This window comes from Salvia splendens, chromosome 8 (assembly GCF_004379255.2).
Source record: "Salvia splendens isolate huo1 chromosome 8, SspV2, whole genome shotgun sequence".
Classification (NCBI taxonomy): Eukaryota; Viridiplantae; Streptophyta; class Magnoliopsida; order Lamiales; family Lamiaceae; genus Salvia; species Salvia splendens.
In genome coordinates, this window is record NC_056039.1 from 4,505,455 (window position 1) to 4,523,135 (window position 17,681).

General features: G+C 33.9%; 1 protein-coding gene across 1 annotated transcript; it reads right to left on the bottom strand.

Moving 5' to 3' along the window:
- Positions 1 to 9,080: 9,080 nt before the first annotated feature.
- Positions 9,081 to 15,122, bottom strand: LOC121745251 (U-box domain-containing protein 13-like). Its single transcript, XM_042139078.1, has 4 exons — positions 14,653 to 15,122; positions 12,146 to 12,262; positions 11,490 to 11,939; positions 9,081 to 10,450 (listed from the first exon to the last, which is right to left on the bottom strand). The coding sequence occupies exons 1-4, from the start codon at positions 14,923 to 14,925 to the stop codon at positions 9,302 to 9,304; spliced, it is 1,989 nt and encodes a 662-aa protein (XP_041995012.1). The 5' UTR covers positions 14,926 to 15,122; the 3' UTR covers positions 9,081 to 9,301.
- Between the last annotated feature and the right edge of the window lie 2,559 nt (positions 15,123 to 17,681).

A 17,681-nucleotide genomic window follows, 5' to 3' on the forward strand; every position in this document is an offset into this window, starting at 1 on the left:
CTCAGTATTTATTTGTAGATGGAACTGCCCGGGAACCAAGATCAAAGGAGTGAGACGCAAAAGCTGACCGTGTTTGACAACGGGCAGCGCTCAGATATTTTGCGGGCAGTTTGATTATCTATCTTTTTTAATTTTATAAAGAATGAAAAATGATTTTGTTGATTGTTCAAATCTGCAAGGTTTAAGGCGTCAATGTTTTATGGTTACTAAATTCAAAGTTTACACACAATTTTGTGGAATTGACACCACTTTTTCTAATGATTTCATCACTAGAATAGTTGTTTTCGATTTGAAAATAGTCTCATAATAAGCAAAACGAAATAAAGAGGCATCTGAATTTGGAAAATAAAAATAATTAGCAATTTTCAACTAAAGGAATAATACATGGTGGGAGAAAATGAAAATCCCATCAAACTGCTATCAATTTTGTATCGGAATTGTACTAAATGTATCAAATAATTGAAAATTGTAGGAGGACTATAATTTAGGTAACTGTGACAGATTTTTATTTTAATATAATTAGTTACAACATACTTACTAACAATTATATTGGGTTACAAGAGTGTTTGATTTCAAATGGTTGATTACGGTTGTTCAACGCCAAATAAATGAAAGTCATCATCGTAATGGAAATACCTAATTTGCCCTCATAAATTGTTGAGGTGCGTTTTCAAATGTCTTGCAATCAACGGGGCATAATGGAAATGGCGATGATTATGCATCAAACTAGAGGCAATCAATTAATAACAAATTCATGTATTAACATTCAAATAATCACAATAAGATAATGTATATATGCACGCAAAGTATGTTTTATTGGTCCAACATATTCGGAAAGGATGTTTGTGGGGTACTTGATAAAATTCTCAAAGTATTAAGTGTGCAATGTGTAATCTTGGATTCAATTTATAAAACTATATCTTTTTCCATTTTCATCAAAAAATTATTTAAATTTTTAACCTATGTTATTAATCAAGACTCTATCTCCAAATAAATACGCTTTTGAGATGGATTCCAACTATAGAGAAATTTGACCAATAAAGAATTTGTCTTTTTAATTTAAGATCACAATCAGTCATTAACAACAAATTAAGTGAATAGTGTAAGCACTTCAAATGATTGGACAACTAGTAAAGATCTAAAGTAGTTCCATATCTAATGTCAAAAATTAATCAATTGACCTTTAGCTAGGGATTGATAAGTCTCTACCACTTAATCACGTATTGTCGATAAAGATTTTAATCGTAAATGTTTGGCATATTGCATGAATGAGAATTTGGATAGCTATATAAGAGTGTTTCAAGATACTCCTACAATTCTTGAATTAATATGTTAGATTGAAGTATAAATATAAACGTAAGATAAGTACTCCTAAAAATATGTGGCAAGAATGAATGGAATATAGGAGTATAAATTAAAATGTGTCCACTGTAATATCCAACAAAAATCAACCAAGACTTGGACAAGTCCATTTATATTGGTCAATAAGTAGATAGATGACTAAGAAATTGTAGACACACTTGACTTCATAATGGTGGATGCAATTATACATAGTAACTATTCTATTATTGGAGGAAGAATTTCGATGTATATTGTCAGAATGGGGTAATTGAATGTTCTTTACTTACTTTTACAAAAATTTCATCCTTCCATAATAGTTATAGAGGTGTGATTTTTTGAATATGATGTTATACTTAGAAATGAAATATGGATCATTATTAGGGAACAAACTAAAAAATAAGACATTTATTAAGAAATTATTAAGTATATTAATATATTTTAAATTAATTAATATTCATGAAATATTTTTCATTATTGAATACCTGAAAAAGTCCAACTAGTCAACTCATTGATCCAATGCAATTGGTTTGCACTGAACGCGTCTTTGACGATTCATATAATATTAATTAATGTCAAATTAGAATCCTTAAGCAGCCACTTATTTTAGTTTTTTTAATATTATACTCATAGGGATGTATATTACCATATACTTCCTCGGCTCCGAGTTATTTTATTTGACATAAGAATTTAAAAAAGTATTTACGAGTTTAAATTAATAAATATTAAAGTGGAAGAAATAATAAGAGTTAGCTTTGCAAAAATAGAAAATGAGCAATTGATGTGAGATGTTAAATACGAATCAATTAATTTGGACGAATTTATATAGTAGATCAGAATCAAATTTGTGTTGCTTAATGATGACCGAAGAGTTAATGACTTTGTCAATCCATATGGTTTTTCCTAGGGGTTGGAAAAAATACCGACATACCGAAATATCGGACTTACTGTACCGAAAATACCGGTTTTCGGTATACCGAAAGTTTTCGGTATGGCAACGGTATCAAATATCCTATACCGCGATATACCATGATATACCGAATCTTCGGTATATACCGTACATGCGGTATACCGCAGTATACCGAATATTCGATATAATATATATAAATTTAAAATATTTAATATATTTCTGTGTTGCCATTATTTTACTTTACTTTCATTTGGCACATAATATTAGTAGTAATCTTATGATGGTTTCATCAAGTTTAAGTTTAATGATTTCATCCTCATAGTTAATTAGGTGGTGTCGATATATGGATTTTACACTTCATATATTTATTTTGGTTTGGTTGTTTCATAGTATTTGTCATTGTGATTATGCTCGACCATTAATAAAGATTGTCAAATGCAGGATGACATCTTCAAAGATTTCTTGTGGGATTGTGAGTATGAAGACAACAAGGTTGCGAGAAATGAAGATAGTGTTGATCACTTGAAATGTTATTTTAAATATTCTGGGTATAGGTTTGGTTGTTTTGGATTATTGAAGTTTTTTTTGAACTTTTTTCAAATAGTTAAACACTTGGAAATGTTATTTTTATATTTTAGATATAAATTTATAATAGATTTTTGAGTAAAGACCAAAATTGGTCCTGAACATATAGCCATTTTACGATTTTGGTCCTAAACATTATCTTTTGGATTTTTTGGTCCTGCACATATGGACATTTGATCATTTTGGTCCTGCACATATGGAAATTTGATCATTTTGGTCCCCCGTCAACATTTTCGTTAAAAACTAACGGTCAACATTATCTTTTGGATTTTTTGGTCCTGCACATATGGATATTTGATCATTTTGGTCCTGCACATATGGAATTTTGATCATTTTGGTCCTCCGTCAACATTTTCGTTAAAAACTAACGGTCAACGGCCGATTTTTGGCTAAAAGAATGGGTTGGGTCGGGTCGTGTTTGGGTCGGGTTTGGGTTACACGTTAAGAAAAAAATTAATTCTTTTTTATTAATTAAAAAATTATAAAACTTTAATTTTTAGTTATTTTTGTTGATTAAAAATATTATAACGACTAAAACATGATGTTATTATACGATTTAAACATGATATTACACAATAAAATAAAAAATTACCAAATTAAAATAATCATTTTTTAATCAAAATAATAAAATTAAAGTATATTAATATTAAATCTATATAATAAAATTAAATAATTAAAAAATTATTTTTAATAAAATCTAAGCATAATATTTTCTTCAAATTCATGAAAAAATTAATTAAAAAATACTATACTTTAATTTTATTATTTAAAAAATATTAATTAATTTTTTAAGAATATTATCCTTAGATTTTAACGAAAATATTATGCTTAGATTTTAAGAAAATATTATTTTTTTCTTAACGTGTAACCCAAACCCGACCCAAACACGACCCGACCCAACCCATTGTTTTAGTCAAAAATCGGCCGTTGACCGTTAGTTTTTAACGAAAATATTGACGGAGGACCAAAATGATCAAAATTCCATATGTGCAGGACCAAAATGATCAAATGTCCATATGTGCAGGACCAAAAAATCCAAAAGATAATGTTGACCGTTAGTTTTTAACGGAAATATTGACGGAGGACCAAAATGATCAAATGTCCATATGTGCAGGACCAAAAAATCCAAAAGATAATGTTTATGACCAAAATCGTAAAATGGCTATATGTTCAGGACCAATTTTGGCTTTTACTCTAGATTTTTTATAACAGGTATAATGGTATTACGGTATTCCGTACTGTATTTCGGTATACCGTAAAAGTATGGTAATAACGGTATGATAATGGTATTGAAAATTATCATACCGAATTTTCGGTATACCGAACTTCGGTATATCGAAAATTCGGTAAGGTATCGGTATGGAATTTTATCATACCGCTACTTTCGATACGGTATGCGGTATGACACTCTCGGTACGGTATACCGTACTGATCCACCCCTAGTTTTTCCACGCATCAAGATTCAAGAGCAGTCATTTTAACAGTTAGATAAATCCAAGTGTTTTTATTTCTATGCCTAATATTTTGATAACACAAAAGTTCAACAAATATATAAATCCTACAATGAAGATTAGCCAGTCAACAGAAAAGTCCAACACAAAGTAATCTCTATCATTATAATTCCTATTCAAAATTATACTAGTTTTTTTATAAAGATTTAAGTGTTCCCTATTCTAGCTTAGTCTGTTTTTGTGGTGTGTGGCATGAACTTATAATACTATGGAATAAACTGGGCCAAGATGCTTCAATTCCAAATCTAAATTTAGATACACAATACTGGGCCGGCCTACTACTTAGGAATTTTTTGTTATCAGAATATCCATAAATTTATGAAAAAGAAATATTGAGCCCAATTAAGATACAGTTGGGCCAAAATAGGATGCATCAGCAGCTATCCAAATTGAGTGTTTTCCATTTGCATCTTTAGTATTTGCTATAAATATTTTATCCCCTTCACGATTACTAAAATAAATTTGTAACAGTGACACATGCAATGCATATTATCTACGACATATTAGTGATTCTATTTACTTTCAAATCTGAAAATAATTAGACTGCTAACAAATACTATTGATGTACGGTATTATACTGTACGATTTTTTGTGTATGTTCTAACTAATTAATTTGTCACCGAATGATCTCCAAATTTAGCTCATTTATGACTATATTACTGTTTTTAATGATAGATGAAAAGGATCCGGACCATACATCTTCTGATTTAATACTACTAATTAATTAGGAGCTTTTACGTACGTATCTCTCATATTTTTTAGACACAATTATTGTCGACTAGACGTATTTGTGTGAGCATGTGGATAAGAATTGAAAAAAAAATGTAAGAATATAATAGTAGTAGAATGTGTATAATGAAATGGAGATCTAGAGAGAGTGAGATGATGGCCGATGGGGACATGCATGGGAAGTGGTTAATGATATGTAATTATGTGGCATGAGAGTGTGTGCACTTTGCTTTGTAACCTTAATGCCCCCCTTATCATCACATTATCGATGATCAACTTAATTATCGATTAATTTTATATTTTGGGAATTAAATTAAATCAGCGTTGATCTCGGTTTCTCTCTTCCTTTCTCACAAATGCTTTATAATTAGATTAAATTAAATCAGCGATACCACTTATTTTTCATCGAAAAACACAACTTTCAAAGCAAAAAATGTATTGATTCGATTATTTCTAACACGCAATTGCATGTAGTCCATTTTAAGCTTTGGCACCATAAAGAAACATAAATTTTACTTCAGAAAATTTAACTGATTAAATCTTGTGTTATCTCAAAATAAATTTGTCACAATCTCGGACTATATATAGGTACTGTATTAAAGAACACTTTGAATTGACATTTAATTCAGTAACGCTTAATACATTATTATTGTCTCCCTAGCTAGACTACATATTTCATAATTATTGGCATCATGACCCCTCCCTTTTCTGCTCCGCATTATGAAATTCAGAAAACAATAATGTCCCCTCCACTACATAGGCGGCAAATTATAAAGAAAATGAAAAAAAATTTGAATCCAAATTGTAAGTGGGAATCCTAAGATGATATGAAAAGGGACCATGGTAAGAAATAATGCATGTTGCCACTCAATACAATGTGTTGTACACTTGAATAACAACATATAGCATGCTTCTTTGGCGTGGGCCCTCATGACAAATTAAAACTTAGGGTTAGTTCTAGTTTAGTGATAACTTCAATTATGAATTAGCAATAGCTACAATTTTAAAAATGGACTTTAAAAATTATGTACTAGTAGTTTAGTTCTAGGTTGTTGGCTTCTAGAGAACGAATTAATATGAGTGGGAAATTGGAATATTGAAGGTACTTAGATAGAGGAACAAAAATATTTCCGATTAGACTAGAAGAAATTGTGTTTTTGGTTAATCATTCATTTATTCTATGTGAATGGAGATATGTAAGAGTTGAACAATCTTAAATGTGATGGTAGAGTTGGAAGAGAAGTGCATTATAATTATTGGGGCCATGCAGTGATGGGGGTGTCAAGGGATTGGTCCATTAGGTTTGGTGTATTATCCCAAATTTCACATGGGGATATAACCAACTTTTTTTAGTAGATAAGCCATATCTTTGTTTTTTATTTTATAAATATTATTTCACCTTTAATTATTCTGTTTCATCAGGTGAGGAAGTATCCAATGAATGTCTTTGATTCATTTCAATTCAGTTCAGTTCCGACATTACTCACAAATTAATGTATCAATGTATTGTGATAGGTCTTGACTCTTGACCTTTTTCTTCTATTTTTCTACAAAGTTAATGCGCAATACAAATTACCAAAATAGAGACAACATTGATACTCCATAGGCGAAACACATAGATAGGAGAAATCCATAGTCAAATAAAATTTGAAGAAAGAAAAATCAAGCTTATGATACTTGCATGCAGAAAAAAACAAAAATAGGTATAGCTAAAAGTGCATCTTTTCCTATAACAAAGTGTAAGATGCACAAAAATTAGTAGAGCATCATAAAAGGCAATGCGAAATATCACACTCTTTTGCTTCTTTTTAATGTGATTTAGTGAATTTGAAACGGTTGCTTTGCATTGGATTCCTCACCAAAAAGAACATTTTCTAATTCAATTATCACACTATTACAAGCAAAAAAACATTGGGAAAAAGGCAAAACATGAAAAAAAGAAGTCAACTAAATTAATCAATAGAGAAAATCGATGATTATATTTGTTGAAAAACTCTCACCCCTCATATATATACTAACGTAACCACCACATATATATAACCAAAACCCTAGATATTTCAACAAGAGCAACATTATCATTTCATAGTGAAAAAATCTTAATTAATGGGAGTTGCAAACATGATGAGTTGCAAGGACAAAGATTTGCATGTGACGACGAAACGACATGTTGAAACCCTAGCAATTTCGACTCCGGCTCTGAAGATCAAGGTGGAAGCTAGAGGAGATATTGAAGATGAAGATGAAGATGGAGGGTGCACTACGCCAAAAGCGGAGGATCGTGGAGATTTGATATTACCGAAATGCCCTCCTCCGCCGCCGAGAAAACCTAAGGCAGTGCCACTGCTGCACAAGAGAAAGGCGAGGGTTTATTTGCTGGATTTGTCTGATGAAATTGACTCCATGTTTCCTTCTAATGTTCTCAGGGATTTTATGTGTGGTAAGATCAAGAAAATTAGGACCCAGAGTTTATGATATATTTTTCTCTTTTTTCTTTGTGTTTTGAAGCATAATTTAATTACTAGCTAGGAAATCATTCAGAATTAATTATATACTATATGTGTGCAATTTTCCTTAATGCACATCATAGCGGTTGGTGTAACTAAATCTTTTTATTATTGTTTTTACCCTTCATATTCCATTGCTACTATGAATCTCCAATAGTTGAAGGAAAGATTGTATGCGTTTTATTTAAAATTTAAGAAAAAGAACTCATCCACTTTTCAGGATGGAAACACGTAAGAATTCTTGAATGGAAAGGAATGTAAATCCAGTTCATTCGGATTTAACCATTATTTTCATATCCATATCATGTTTCATAATCTATTTTAGTGTTACCAACATTGATTTTGTAGCCTAAAAACACATAGATTATGCATTTTAATTATAGATATGACATAGGAACTTCATTTTACTGATTCTTGAATGGATGAACAAATGGAATTATAAGATGCTACCAGACAATTATAATGCGATTGTTGCCTTTTTATTCTCTGGGGCTTTTAGTTTCAGAAACAAACTTTTTGATGGGATTGCTAGGAATAGGCCAGATCCTATATTTCAAATCTTGTTGATTTCATCTTTTTTTCAAATTTGGACTTCCGTTGCATGTCCAAAACTTTAAAAGTCGATGCAAGTTTCAGATATTTTTCTTTCTTTTTTTTTTTGGAAGTGTGTTAATTTTCAAACTTATTAAAATTATGGTTTTGCGCATGTTTGTAAATTATCGAAATATTGTACTTGTTCTGATTATATAACCAAGTTATATTGATTTGTTTTGATTTTGTAATCAATTAAACTTTTAACTCTAACATAGCTTGATAATTTGCTTACATAAAGCTTATCATGAGGTCAACCAAAATTGTGTCATGTTTAAGTAGTGAATTCCTAGTAAGAAAATGCGTTTTAATCGAAAGAAAATATATTTTCTTGGAGCTGCAATAATGTTGGTTGGTTTACAATTTCAACTACTCTATCCGTCCTTAAAATTTTGTCACATTTTTCCATTTCCGTCCGTCCCACAAAATTTGTCACATTTCACTTTTTACTATTTTTGGTAATGGACCACACATTTCATCAACTTATTCTCACTCACATTTTATTATAAAACTAATACTTTAAAAGTAGAACACACATCGTAACAACTTTTTCAACCCACTTTCTAATACTCCACATTTTAAAAAATAACTATGATAATATTTCAGGGAATGATGGAGTAGAAAAATACGTACTAGTTACTACTACTATAAGATTTAGTTAAGTGTCGCGTGACAAAATGCGAAAGAGGTAAGCATATGGATAATATGAAGAAGAGTGCAACATTATGAAAATAATAAAATGGAATATTCTATTGATCAAAGGATAAACGAGCAACAAGGAGCTTAGCACCGAAAGAGAATGCAACATTATGAAAATAATAAAATGAAATAGAAACCTTAATTTCTCATTATTTTGGGGCTGAGTCTTTGCAAAGGAGTCACTTTTTTCAAGGTATGAAGACAAGAATGTTGTTAAATAAAAACTGAGGATGATGATTACACTTGTAGGAAGTATTATACATGGTTCAATGGGCAATTCACAATATGTCATAGCTTGGCCACTTTCACTTTCTTCTCTCTCTACTTAAAAACAATAAATTACTTTAATTAGGATGGGCAGATGATCTTCCATCTTTGCCCCTCTATCCAAGCTATGACTCAAAACCAACAACAATCAACAAAATCAAGAATCATCAACTCATCTCAGCGTTACCGGACGACGGCGGTTGGGACGCCTGATTCTGTGTTTGATTCTCCGCCTGCGCTGCCCGTGCTGCCTTCTGTGTCTCTACGAATCTGTTCATCCGCTCGAGCAGCTGGGTGGCTTTCCTCTTGCCCCTCTCCGTCCCATGCTGCGCCAATTCAAGCAGTGGCCCCATCACACCGAGTTCCTGGGCCTCGGCAAGGTATTGCTGGTCGCCCGAGCACAGGTGCACCAGCACGGCGGCAGAGTTCTCTTTATTCCTGGCTGAGCCGTTGCCGATGACATCCACCAAAACGGGTACTGCCTCGGCAGCTCCAATGGCTGACTTTCCTTCGGGGTGGCTGGACAGTATCGCCAGAATCGCGAGCGCTTCGTCCACCATGGTGCCTTGAGGCTCGGTGAGCAGTCGCATCAATGTGGGAATGACGCGCGCCCTCACGGCCTTACCCTTGTTGCCTTGGTATATGCACAAGTTGAAGAGCGCTGTTGCGGCATCTTTCTTCCCCCTTTGGGTGCCTTCACTGAGGAGCGCCACCAATGCAGGAATTGCCCCTGAAGCACCGATAGTTACCTTGTTTTCGTCAATCACCGAGAGGCTAAACAGTGTGGCAGCAGCATTTTCCCGCGCTTCCATGCTCCCTTTCTTGAGCACGTGCACTATACCAGGCACGGCACCAGAGGATATTATGCTTCCCTTGTTATCTTCGAATATGGAAAGGTTGAGAAGGGCAGTAACAGCATGCTCCTGTGTGCGGGAATCAGGAGTCGATAAAAGCTGGACAAGCAAGGGGATGGCGCCAGCTTCAGCTATAGCCACACGGTTGTCAGCATTACGCTTTGCAAGGAGACGGATTTCACCTGCTGCAGACCGTTGATCTTCAGGGTTGCCGGATGTAAGCTTACAGAGAAGGGCTCCTATCTTGGAACGCTCTGCAGGGGAGCATGCAGATCCAGCCTTGGGGCGAGAGCTGCCCGGTCTCTTGGGTACTTCAATGCCATTTGCTTCGCACCATTGAGCTATGAGACTTCGAAGAACGTAATTTGGTGTTAGAGCATTGCTAGTGAGAGCTTGCTGTGTGTTGGGACAGGTACTATGCCCTGCTTCCAGCCATTTCTCGATACACGACCTTTCATATGTCTGCAGGAGAAGGAACACACAAGTAAAAATCTAGTCATTTGATCATACAACTTTAGAAGATTATACAGATACATTGACACAGAAAGCACATATGATCGTGTGTGACTGTGTGCGGGAAAGAACGTGCGCGTGTGTGACTGTGAGCATCTTGGGGATCTTTTTTAGCTGAAGAAAGCCTTCTAACATAATGAATGCAGAGAACTGCAAAGTTTTCATGCATGCGATCTTCTCAATCAGAAAAGAAATCCACATACAAAAACAAACAGAGAACAAAATACTACTAACAGAAAACAAAAGAAATTCAATAGAATCTGTGTATGTCTAAATCTGGGCCACAGACCTAGTAATTAACCCTCAAACCAAAATCTTCAAATGTACCAGAGAGAAAGATCTTTGAAAGAAGAGGGGAAGATACTTCCACTCAGATGACAGAAGCAATCTACTTCCACATAAGGGAGAAAAGGAGAACTTATACCATGAGCAGAGGATGGGGGAAGTAGAAAGCCTCGGTGGTTGGAAGTTTGCTATTTGCAGCTCAGAGTTTTTCTAGAGATAAAAGTTCTGTTTTTCGTGTGTGATAATGAAGCATAAACAATACAATATGGAATACTGTAGTGGCTATAAGTACAAGAATTTTTTTTCAGAAACTTGGAGGGATGGTGGTCTGAAGTAGAGAGAGCCTCAAACATGAACATGGGCATGACTTTGATTGAAACAAAAAAGGACCCGTATAGGGCTGACTCCAAGACGTCGTCATCTAGCTGTTACTCGCAAGAAAATCTTATCAAGAAGTTAAAGCATCTTAACATAATTCCATTATTTAGATTTATCAATTCAAAAGTCAAGGGAAATGACACTGTGGGTGCAAGGCAGTCAGCATTGTATGTAGCCCTTACTACATGGAAGTAACTAGCAGCAGAGAAATGCGTTATATTCAGGCGTCATTCAGAGATTAAACGGATGAGCATTTATGACAAAAAAAACTAGTCGAAGCTAGGGCACAGCTTTGTTCAGTAAGGAAGAGAATCTAAGAAGGTACCTGTCCTGTTGAGACAATGACAGGATCCTTCATCAACTCTAAGGAGATAGGACATCGAAAGTCATTTGGTATAACAAGGCTCTTCTGATTTGTCAGTACTTTTCCACCACTACTTGTTGGGGTAGAATTCTCAGTTGTGGTGGAATCAATATTCGGATTTGTTGACTGCACAAATTCCTTAACTTTTTTTAACAGCATTGACATCTTCTCTATGCTCTCCTCTGGGTCTCCACCAGTGGCTCCAACCATCTCATGCAAAGCTAGTGATTCTTGGGTTAAGTCAGCAATATCACTAAGCTGTAGTCTGTCAACCAACCTCCTTAATACATCTGTATCTTCTCCGGCGTCATTATTCTTGTTGTAAATACACATCAGATCCTCATACAGCTCAGAATCTGGTGCATCTACCCTTCCCTTGGCTCTTAGGAACTGAGCGAGAACAAGCTCAACCTGGGAATATTTAAAGATATACTTAGTGATTTAAGATAGTTCAGTAAGTCAAAGATTCAACTTCACATTATTATACCATCAGACAACAAGAGTGAAATTTTTAAATCAATCAACCCATAATTGGACACTGGAACTGAAAAAAACAGAATACAGGGTTGCAGTAAATAACAGAAGTTCAAGAAATAATCTGAAGGATGATATCTTACCTGTTCCTTAACTTCATCTGATATGTCAAGTTTCTCAAAAGAAATGCCACTTAGAGCTCGCTCCAACTCAGCTGTCACTTCATGAAATCTATTCATGATTTGATCTCTCTCTAAGACCTGCATGCAAAGATACACTTGAGATTTTATTACATTTGGATGAACCAAAGTTCTTGTCTGTGACAAACGTCATTCGCATTTAAGTTCTGAGAAAGGAGATCAAATAAAGAAGAACATAATGCACGGCCTTCTGGAGGAAAACATGTTGCAAAGTTTCTCAAGCTAAATTAGCATTTAGAAAATAGGTAAGTTTTGTGGCTAGCAATTGAACAATTGTCTTTGACCAAGGGGCATATCAAATCCTTCGAGTATTCACCAATATCTTCCCCTTATTTTCTCTCATCTCATGCATTGAGATTATTTTTCTCCTGATCCATCGGAATTCTCCTAAGGTCCTCATATAAGCAAAAAGCAGATAAACTAGGTAATGCAATAGACAAGTGTATAAAACAGTGTTTTCCTTGGTAAGTTGCAAACTTTATCTTGTTGTTGTAAAATTTGCAGTTTCCAATTAGTGACACTTTTGGACAGCTAGACTGGAGAGTAAATTCATAAATGAAATGGCTAAATCGCTCATGCCTTTTCAAATCCCTTCACTCAAGAAAAACCAATAGCAGACAAAAGTTGATGTTAAATACAATTAGTTAGAACCATACTTCATGGGATGAATAGATGAAGTGATTTGGAAGTAGAACGAATTAATTGCTTGATAACATTCCTGGGAAAGGAATGTATGCAGCTTCAATGTTTTCATGCTTTTATGTCAAGAATTCCAAGTAATGTATCTGAAAAATGGGGCACGAAAGACTGACGTTCTTAAGCATATTTAGATAATCACCCTAAATCTTAGGGTAAACAGGCAGATTGAACAGATGCCCCTACTAGATACCAAAGTTTACTTGATCTAAGTAACGTATGAAATAATATATAGACTTACGTGCAATAAATTATACATGTACAGATAGAGAGATTTTGACATTCTTAAAACATACCTAGCTCCATGGATCTAGAAGAGGAAATGATTAAACAGATCTTGTATTACTTATCACGCCCCAAGAGGCATTACTATTACTATGTAGATCCACAAAATTTTATGGTAATCATGTGAATACCATCCATAAATCATATAGGGATCGCGTGAACGTCGTGACTTTACTACAGGACAAACGAAATAATTTCCTTTTCAACCTATCATAATAACTGCAGCTAAAGTTGCCAATTAATGAAAAAGGACACGTCAAAATAATATTGTTTCGAATTATGTTTCTTTCTCCTGTGCAACGGCTTTTTGTTGAGTAATACAGATTTGGACTCTTAAGTTTGACTAGGAATCAACTTTGTGGACTTCCCACATGAGACATCTTAATAATAACCACGATCTAACATGCTGACGCATTCCGTCTCCATCCAAGCTCAAAGGTTGAGTAAGACTGTGAACACCCTAAACTATCTTGCAAAATAGTTCAACATATTTCCTCAACCTTTTGACTTGAGAATGGGAGCATAGCACATTAAATCTAGTACTCCATATAAGGAGCATGATAGCAGATTATGTAAGCTGACTCAGTACATAACACCGAGAATTGCATTAATCAAAACAAGTAAAGACCATATGATTTCTACATTGGACTTGTAATTTGGAATAGAATATTCCAAAAATGGGACGGCGTCCATTATTAGCAAGAAATTGCGGCTGTCTTCCCCAGGAATGGAGAGGCACCATTAGGACTTTACATCTGAATGTAGAGTTTCTACTGTCTCTCAAGCTTTCGATTCAGACTATTTTAGTCCGGATGTCTATAGCATCATTTCCTTCACCATGGTAGTGTCATTGTGGGTATGGAGTTATGATTAATAGATCAAACAGAAAAATAGTGGAAAAGGATTGGAAAACTAGCTGCAAAACGTAGACATGACAGTGAAGCTGCAAACTTTAGGCGCGTCGAACCAAATTCCATCCGCCCAAAGCATATTCCAAAGAAATTGCGGCGGTAACTACGCTATACACAGTGAATGCAAACAAGACCCCACCAATGGAAAGGGATTTTGCACGGACTCCGATCTTAAATACAAAATGAAACTTTTTCAATTTGCTTCCTGCATTTTCTCCAACTAATGCCAGACAGTCCACTACATAAACAAGTCGTGCAACAGCCTCAAACACCATTGAAACTAGCATGTATGAGATCCAAAATCTGCCTCACGGGGATCCTAAGAGATGCTACCAATAAATCCTTATTTGTTCTTACTAACAATGCTGATTCGTTTCTAAAAACTAAAAAAACAATCAACTTCAGAATACACCTATGAACAATTGTAGCCCAAGCAGATCAATAAAACAAACAAAAACAATCACTTACTGATCCAAAACCAAAGATAAACAAGGAACAAAAATGGCTCAAAACCAACACAAAAAAAGAGCAAAAAACCATAAACCACGCCATACCGACCAGATAAATCTTACTCCCCTCGCTGCCAAAGCGGAGCAACTCCTTGGCCGATTCCAGCGCGCCTGCGAGCTCCGCCAGCGCTCTGATCGAATCCTCGGACAGCGCCTCCTTGCAATCGCGAATCTCTTCGAACATTGGGGTCAACAGCTTCAGCCGCCGAGCTAGATTGGTGTACTGCCTCTTCACGGAGGCTCTGTAGTCGGAGAAGGCCGAGATTTCGCCAACCAGATCGATCAGCTTCCGAGACAGCGCGGCCTTGTCGTCCTCTTCCATCGCCGGGAGATCTGGGGGGAATTCGCCAAGAAGAATCGATGAAATTGAGAAGAAATTGGAGTCAACGGAGCGGGAGCTAAATTTGAGCTGGCGCTTGGTTGAATTAGGTAGAGAAATTCTCCGAGAGAGAGAGAGAGAGAGAGAGAGAGAGAGCTCGACGACAATGGTGGAAGTGAGTTTATTTATTTTTTTTAACTTTTCACTGCCTTTCCGATTGCCGGCTCAAATATGACGGTTACTTTTACTGTTTTTAAATATTCATTTCATTTTAGCTATTTTATTTATTTTATTTTTAGTTCAATTTTAACGTGAGTCGTGGCAAGAATTATTTGATTTTATAAAAAAAATGAGAAAAATAATTAGTGAAGTGTGGATTTTTATTTTTTATATTAATTTTATAATATCATTAGCGTAAACTTTAGTTAAATAGTGTGATACACTCACTTAAAATAGAAAATTGTAAATAGGAGTATTTAAATCACGAAAAATCTGAAATGACAAAATGGGATAATGAGACCATGTTTATCAGCAACCCTCCAACCCAACCCAATCATCCACTTTTTCAATATTTAATTCATTTCTATCTCCTCCACATCATCTTCCACATCATTAATATTCACCCAACCCAACCACACATATTTTCATGGTTTATCAATGACCACCCAACCCCACTATTATATATTTATTTTTATATTATTTTTAATACTATTATTATTACATGAAATACTTATTATTGTAAAATTATCGAAAAACATAAATTACAATAGCAAATGTGGGAAGGGTTGAAGTTTTGGGAAATAATATTGAGAAGGGTTAATATTTTGGGAAGGGTTGAAGTTTTGGGAATCAGAGAATATAATATCCTCATCATCCTCCATAGCTAGCAACAAGGGAAACTAAAAAATATGAAATTCTACTAAACAATAAGGATTATAGGAGGAGAAAAGATGATATTTTTTTGTGTGCAAAACTATAGCAAATGTGGTCTCTATTTATAGAGGAAGAAAAATTATGAATTTTGGTATAAATTTTATAATTTTTTAATATAATACATTAAAGATATATTAATTATTAAAAATAAAAATATCAGCCAATGAAATTGTGCCATTTGGCACAACCTCATTGGCTGAAGGGTGAAATGAGAAGGGAGACCCCTCGGTTGGTTTGAGGAGAGAGAGCGACATGGGTCGAGGAGAGAGAGAGACCCATGTTTAGATTTTTTTTTTTTTTTTAATTGTAAAATTACGTGGAGGTCGACTCCAATGACCGATAAAGGTGGTCTGATAAAATGACACTTTTTTACAGATAAAGGGAGTACATAAATACTAGTATTTCATAAATTTGTGTATGGATTTACTTCTTTGAAGATAGAATATTGAGATAAATATAAGAAGATTTTGCTTCTTTAGTAGAGTTCGAAAGATAAGTTTATGAATTTTAAGAAAGGAATATTATATGCCAAATTAATGAATCTGATCATATCCCTAAATACTTGCTAAAAATAGTAATTAAGGAAGTGATGACAGCATCAGTTAGGCCATCATATAGTTGGACGTTGTTCAACTAAGTTAAACCAAGCTAACATCATGTAAAATTGAATCGATATAGAAAAGATTAGTATGATATCTAGGTAAGAATAACATGCATAAATCAAAAGCCAAATGATTTTGTGATATAATTTGTTGTCATAATAGGATTTAATTACTAAAACTCAAAATTCATGTTTTTAGATTTTAAAAATTAAAATTTAGGAAAAAATAAAAAAAATGTTGAAGATTTGTATATTTATAGGCAAATAATCTATTTTTAACTATTTTAGGTTAGAATTAAAATAAATAAAGTAGTACGTAGTTTTCATTTGAGAAAACATATTTAATCTATATTTTAATTAATTCAACTTAAATCCATTCAAAAATTAATACGTGTGCCATCTACTCATAACTGTGAGTTTTGATGGTTTATCTCACACACAAATCACAGTTACAATCCACATTTGAGAGAGATAAACTTATAGCTGTGGTTTTTGATGGTTTATCTCACACACATATCAGAATTATAATCCAATATGATTATAGGGATAGATTGTTGTTCTTAATTAAGTTATCTCTGTCTATGATATTCAAGAATAAATTGTACATTAGTTAAAACATGGAGTAACATATAATTATAGGAAAAAGTAATGGTATTGTGGCATCGAGATATATATTAGGTCAAAAAGTCATTTCTCACTTCCAGTCAGAAAATAGAATATTTGTTACTACTAACTTACAAGGCAAAATGCAATAAATTTAATTGTCTTATGTTAGTTTGGAAATTTTACATTTTGTGACACGCATTAATTAATTGTTATTTGATTGTTTCACTCATCTTGTAAGTTTATAATACACTTCTTTGGGGACTATTTGACAATAAAAACCTAATATTTGATCCAAAATCAAACATAAATGTGATGGTGATTTTTCTATACTTATTTTATAATTTTGACATAATGTATATGCAGGAAATACTACCTTTAGAGTTCACATGCGCAAAACTATATTTCGAAATGAAATTATTGAGACCTGTGTCATTGGCTTCGGTGAAGCATACTTCAACTAGGGTTTGGATCCTCTGTTGTGCAATCAGCCACAACAGGGGTGCTGTTAGAAACAAACAATAAAATATTTATAAAGTATAATATTATAATATTAATATTTATTTTAATAAAATAATGTGATGTTTCTAACAGCAAGGGATCCAAACCCTTCAACTATCCG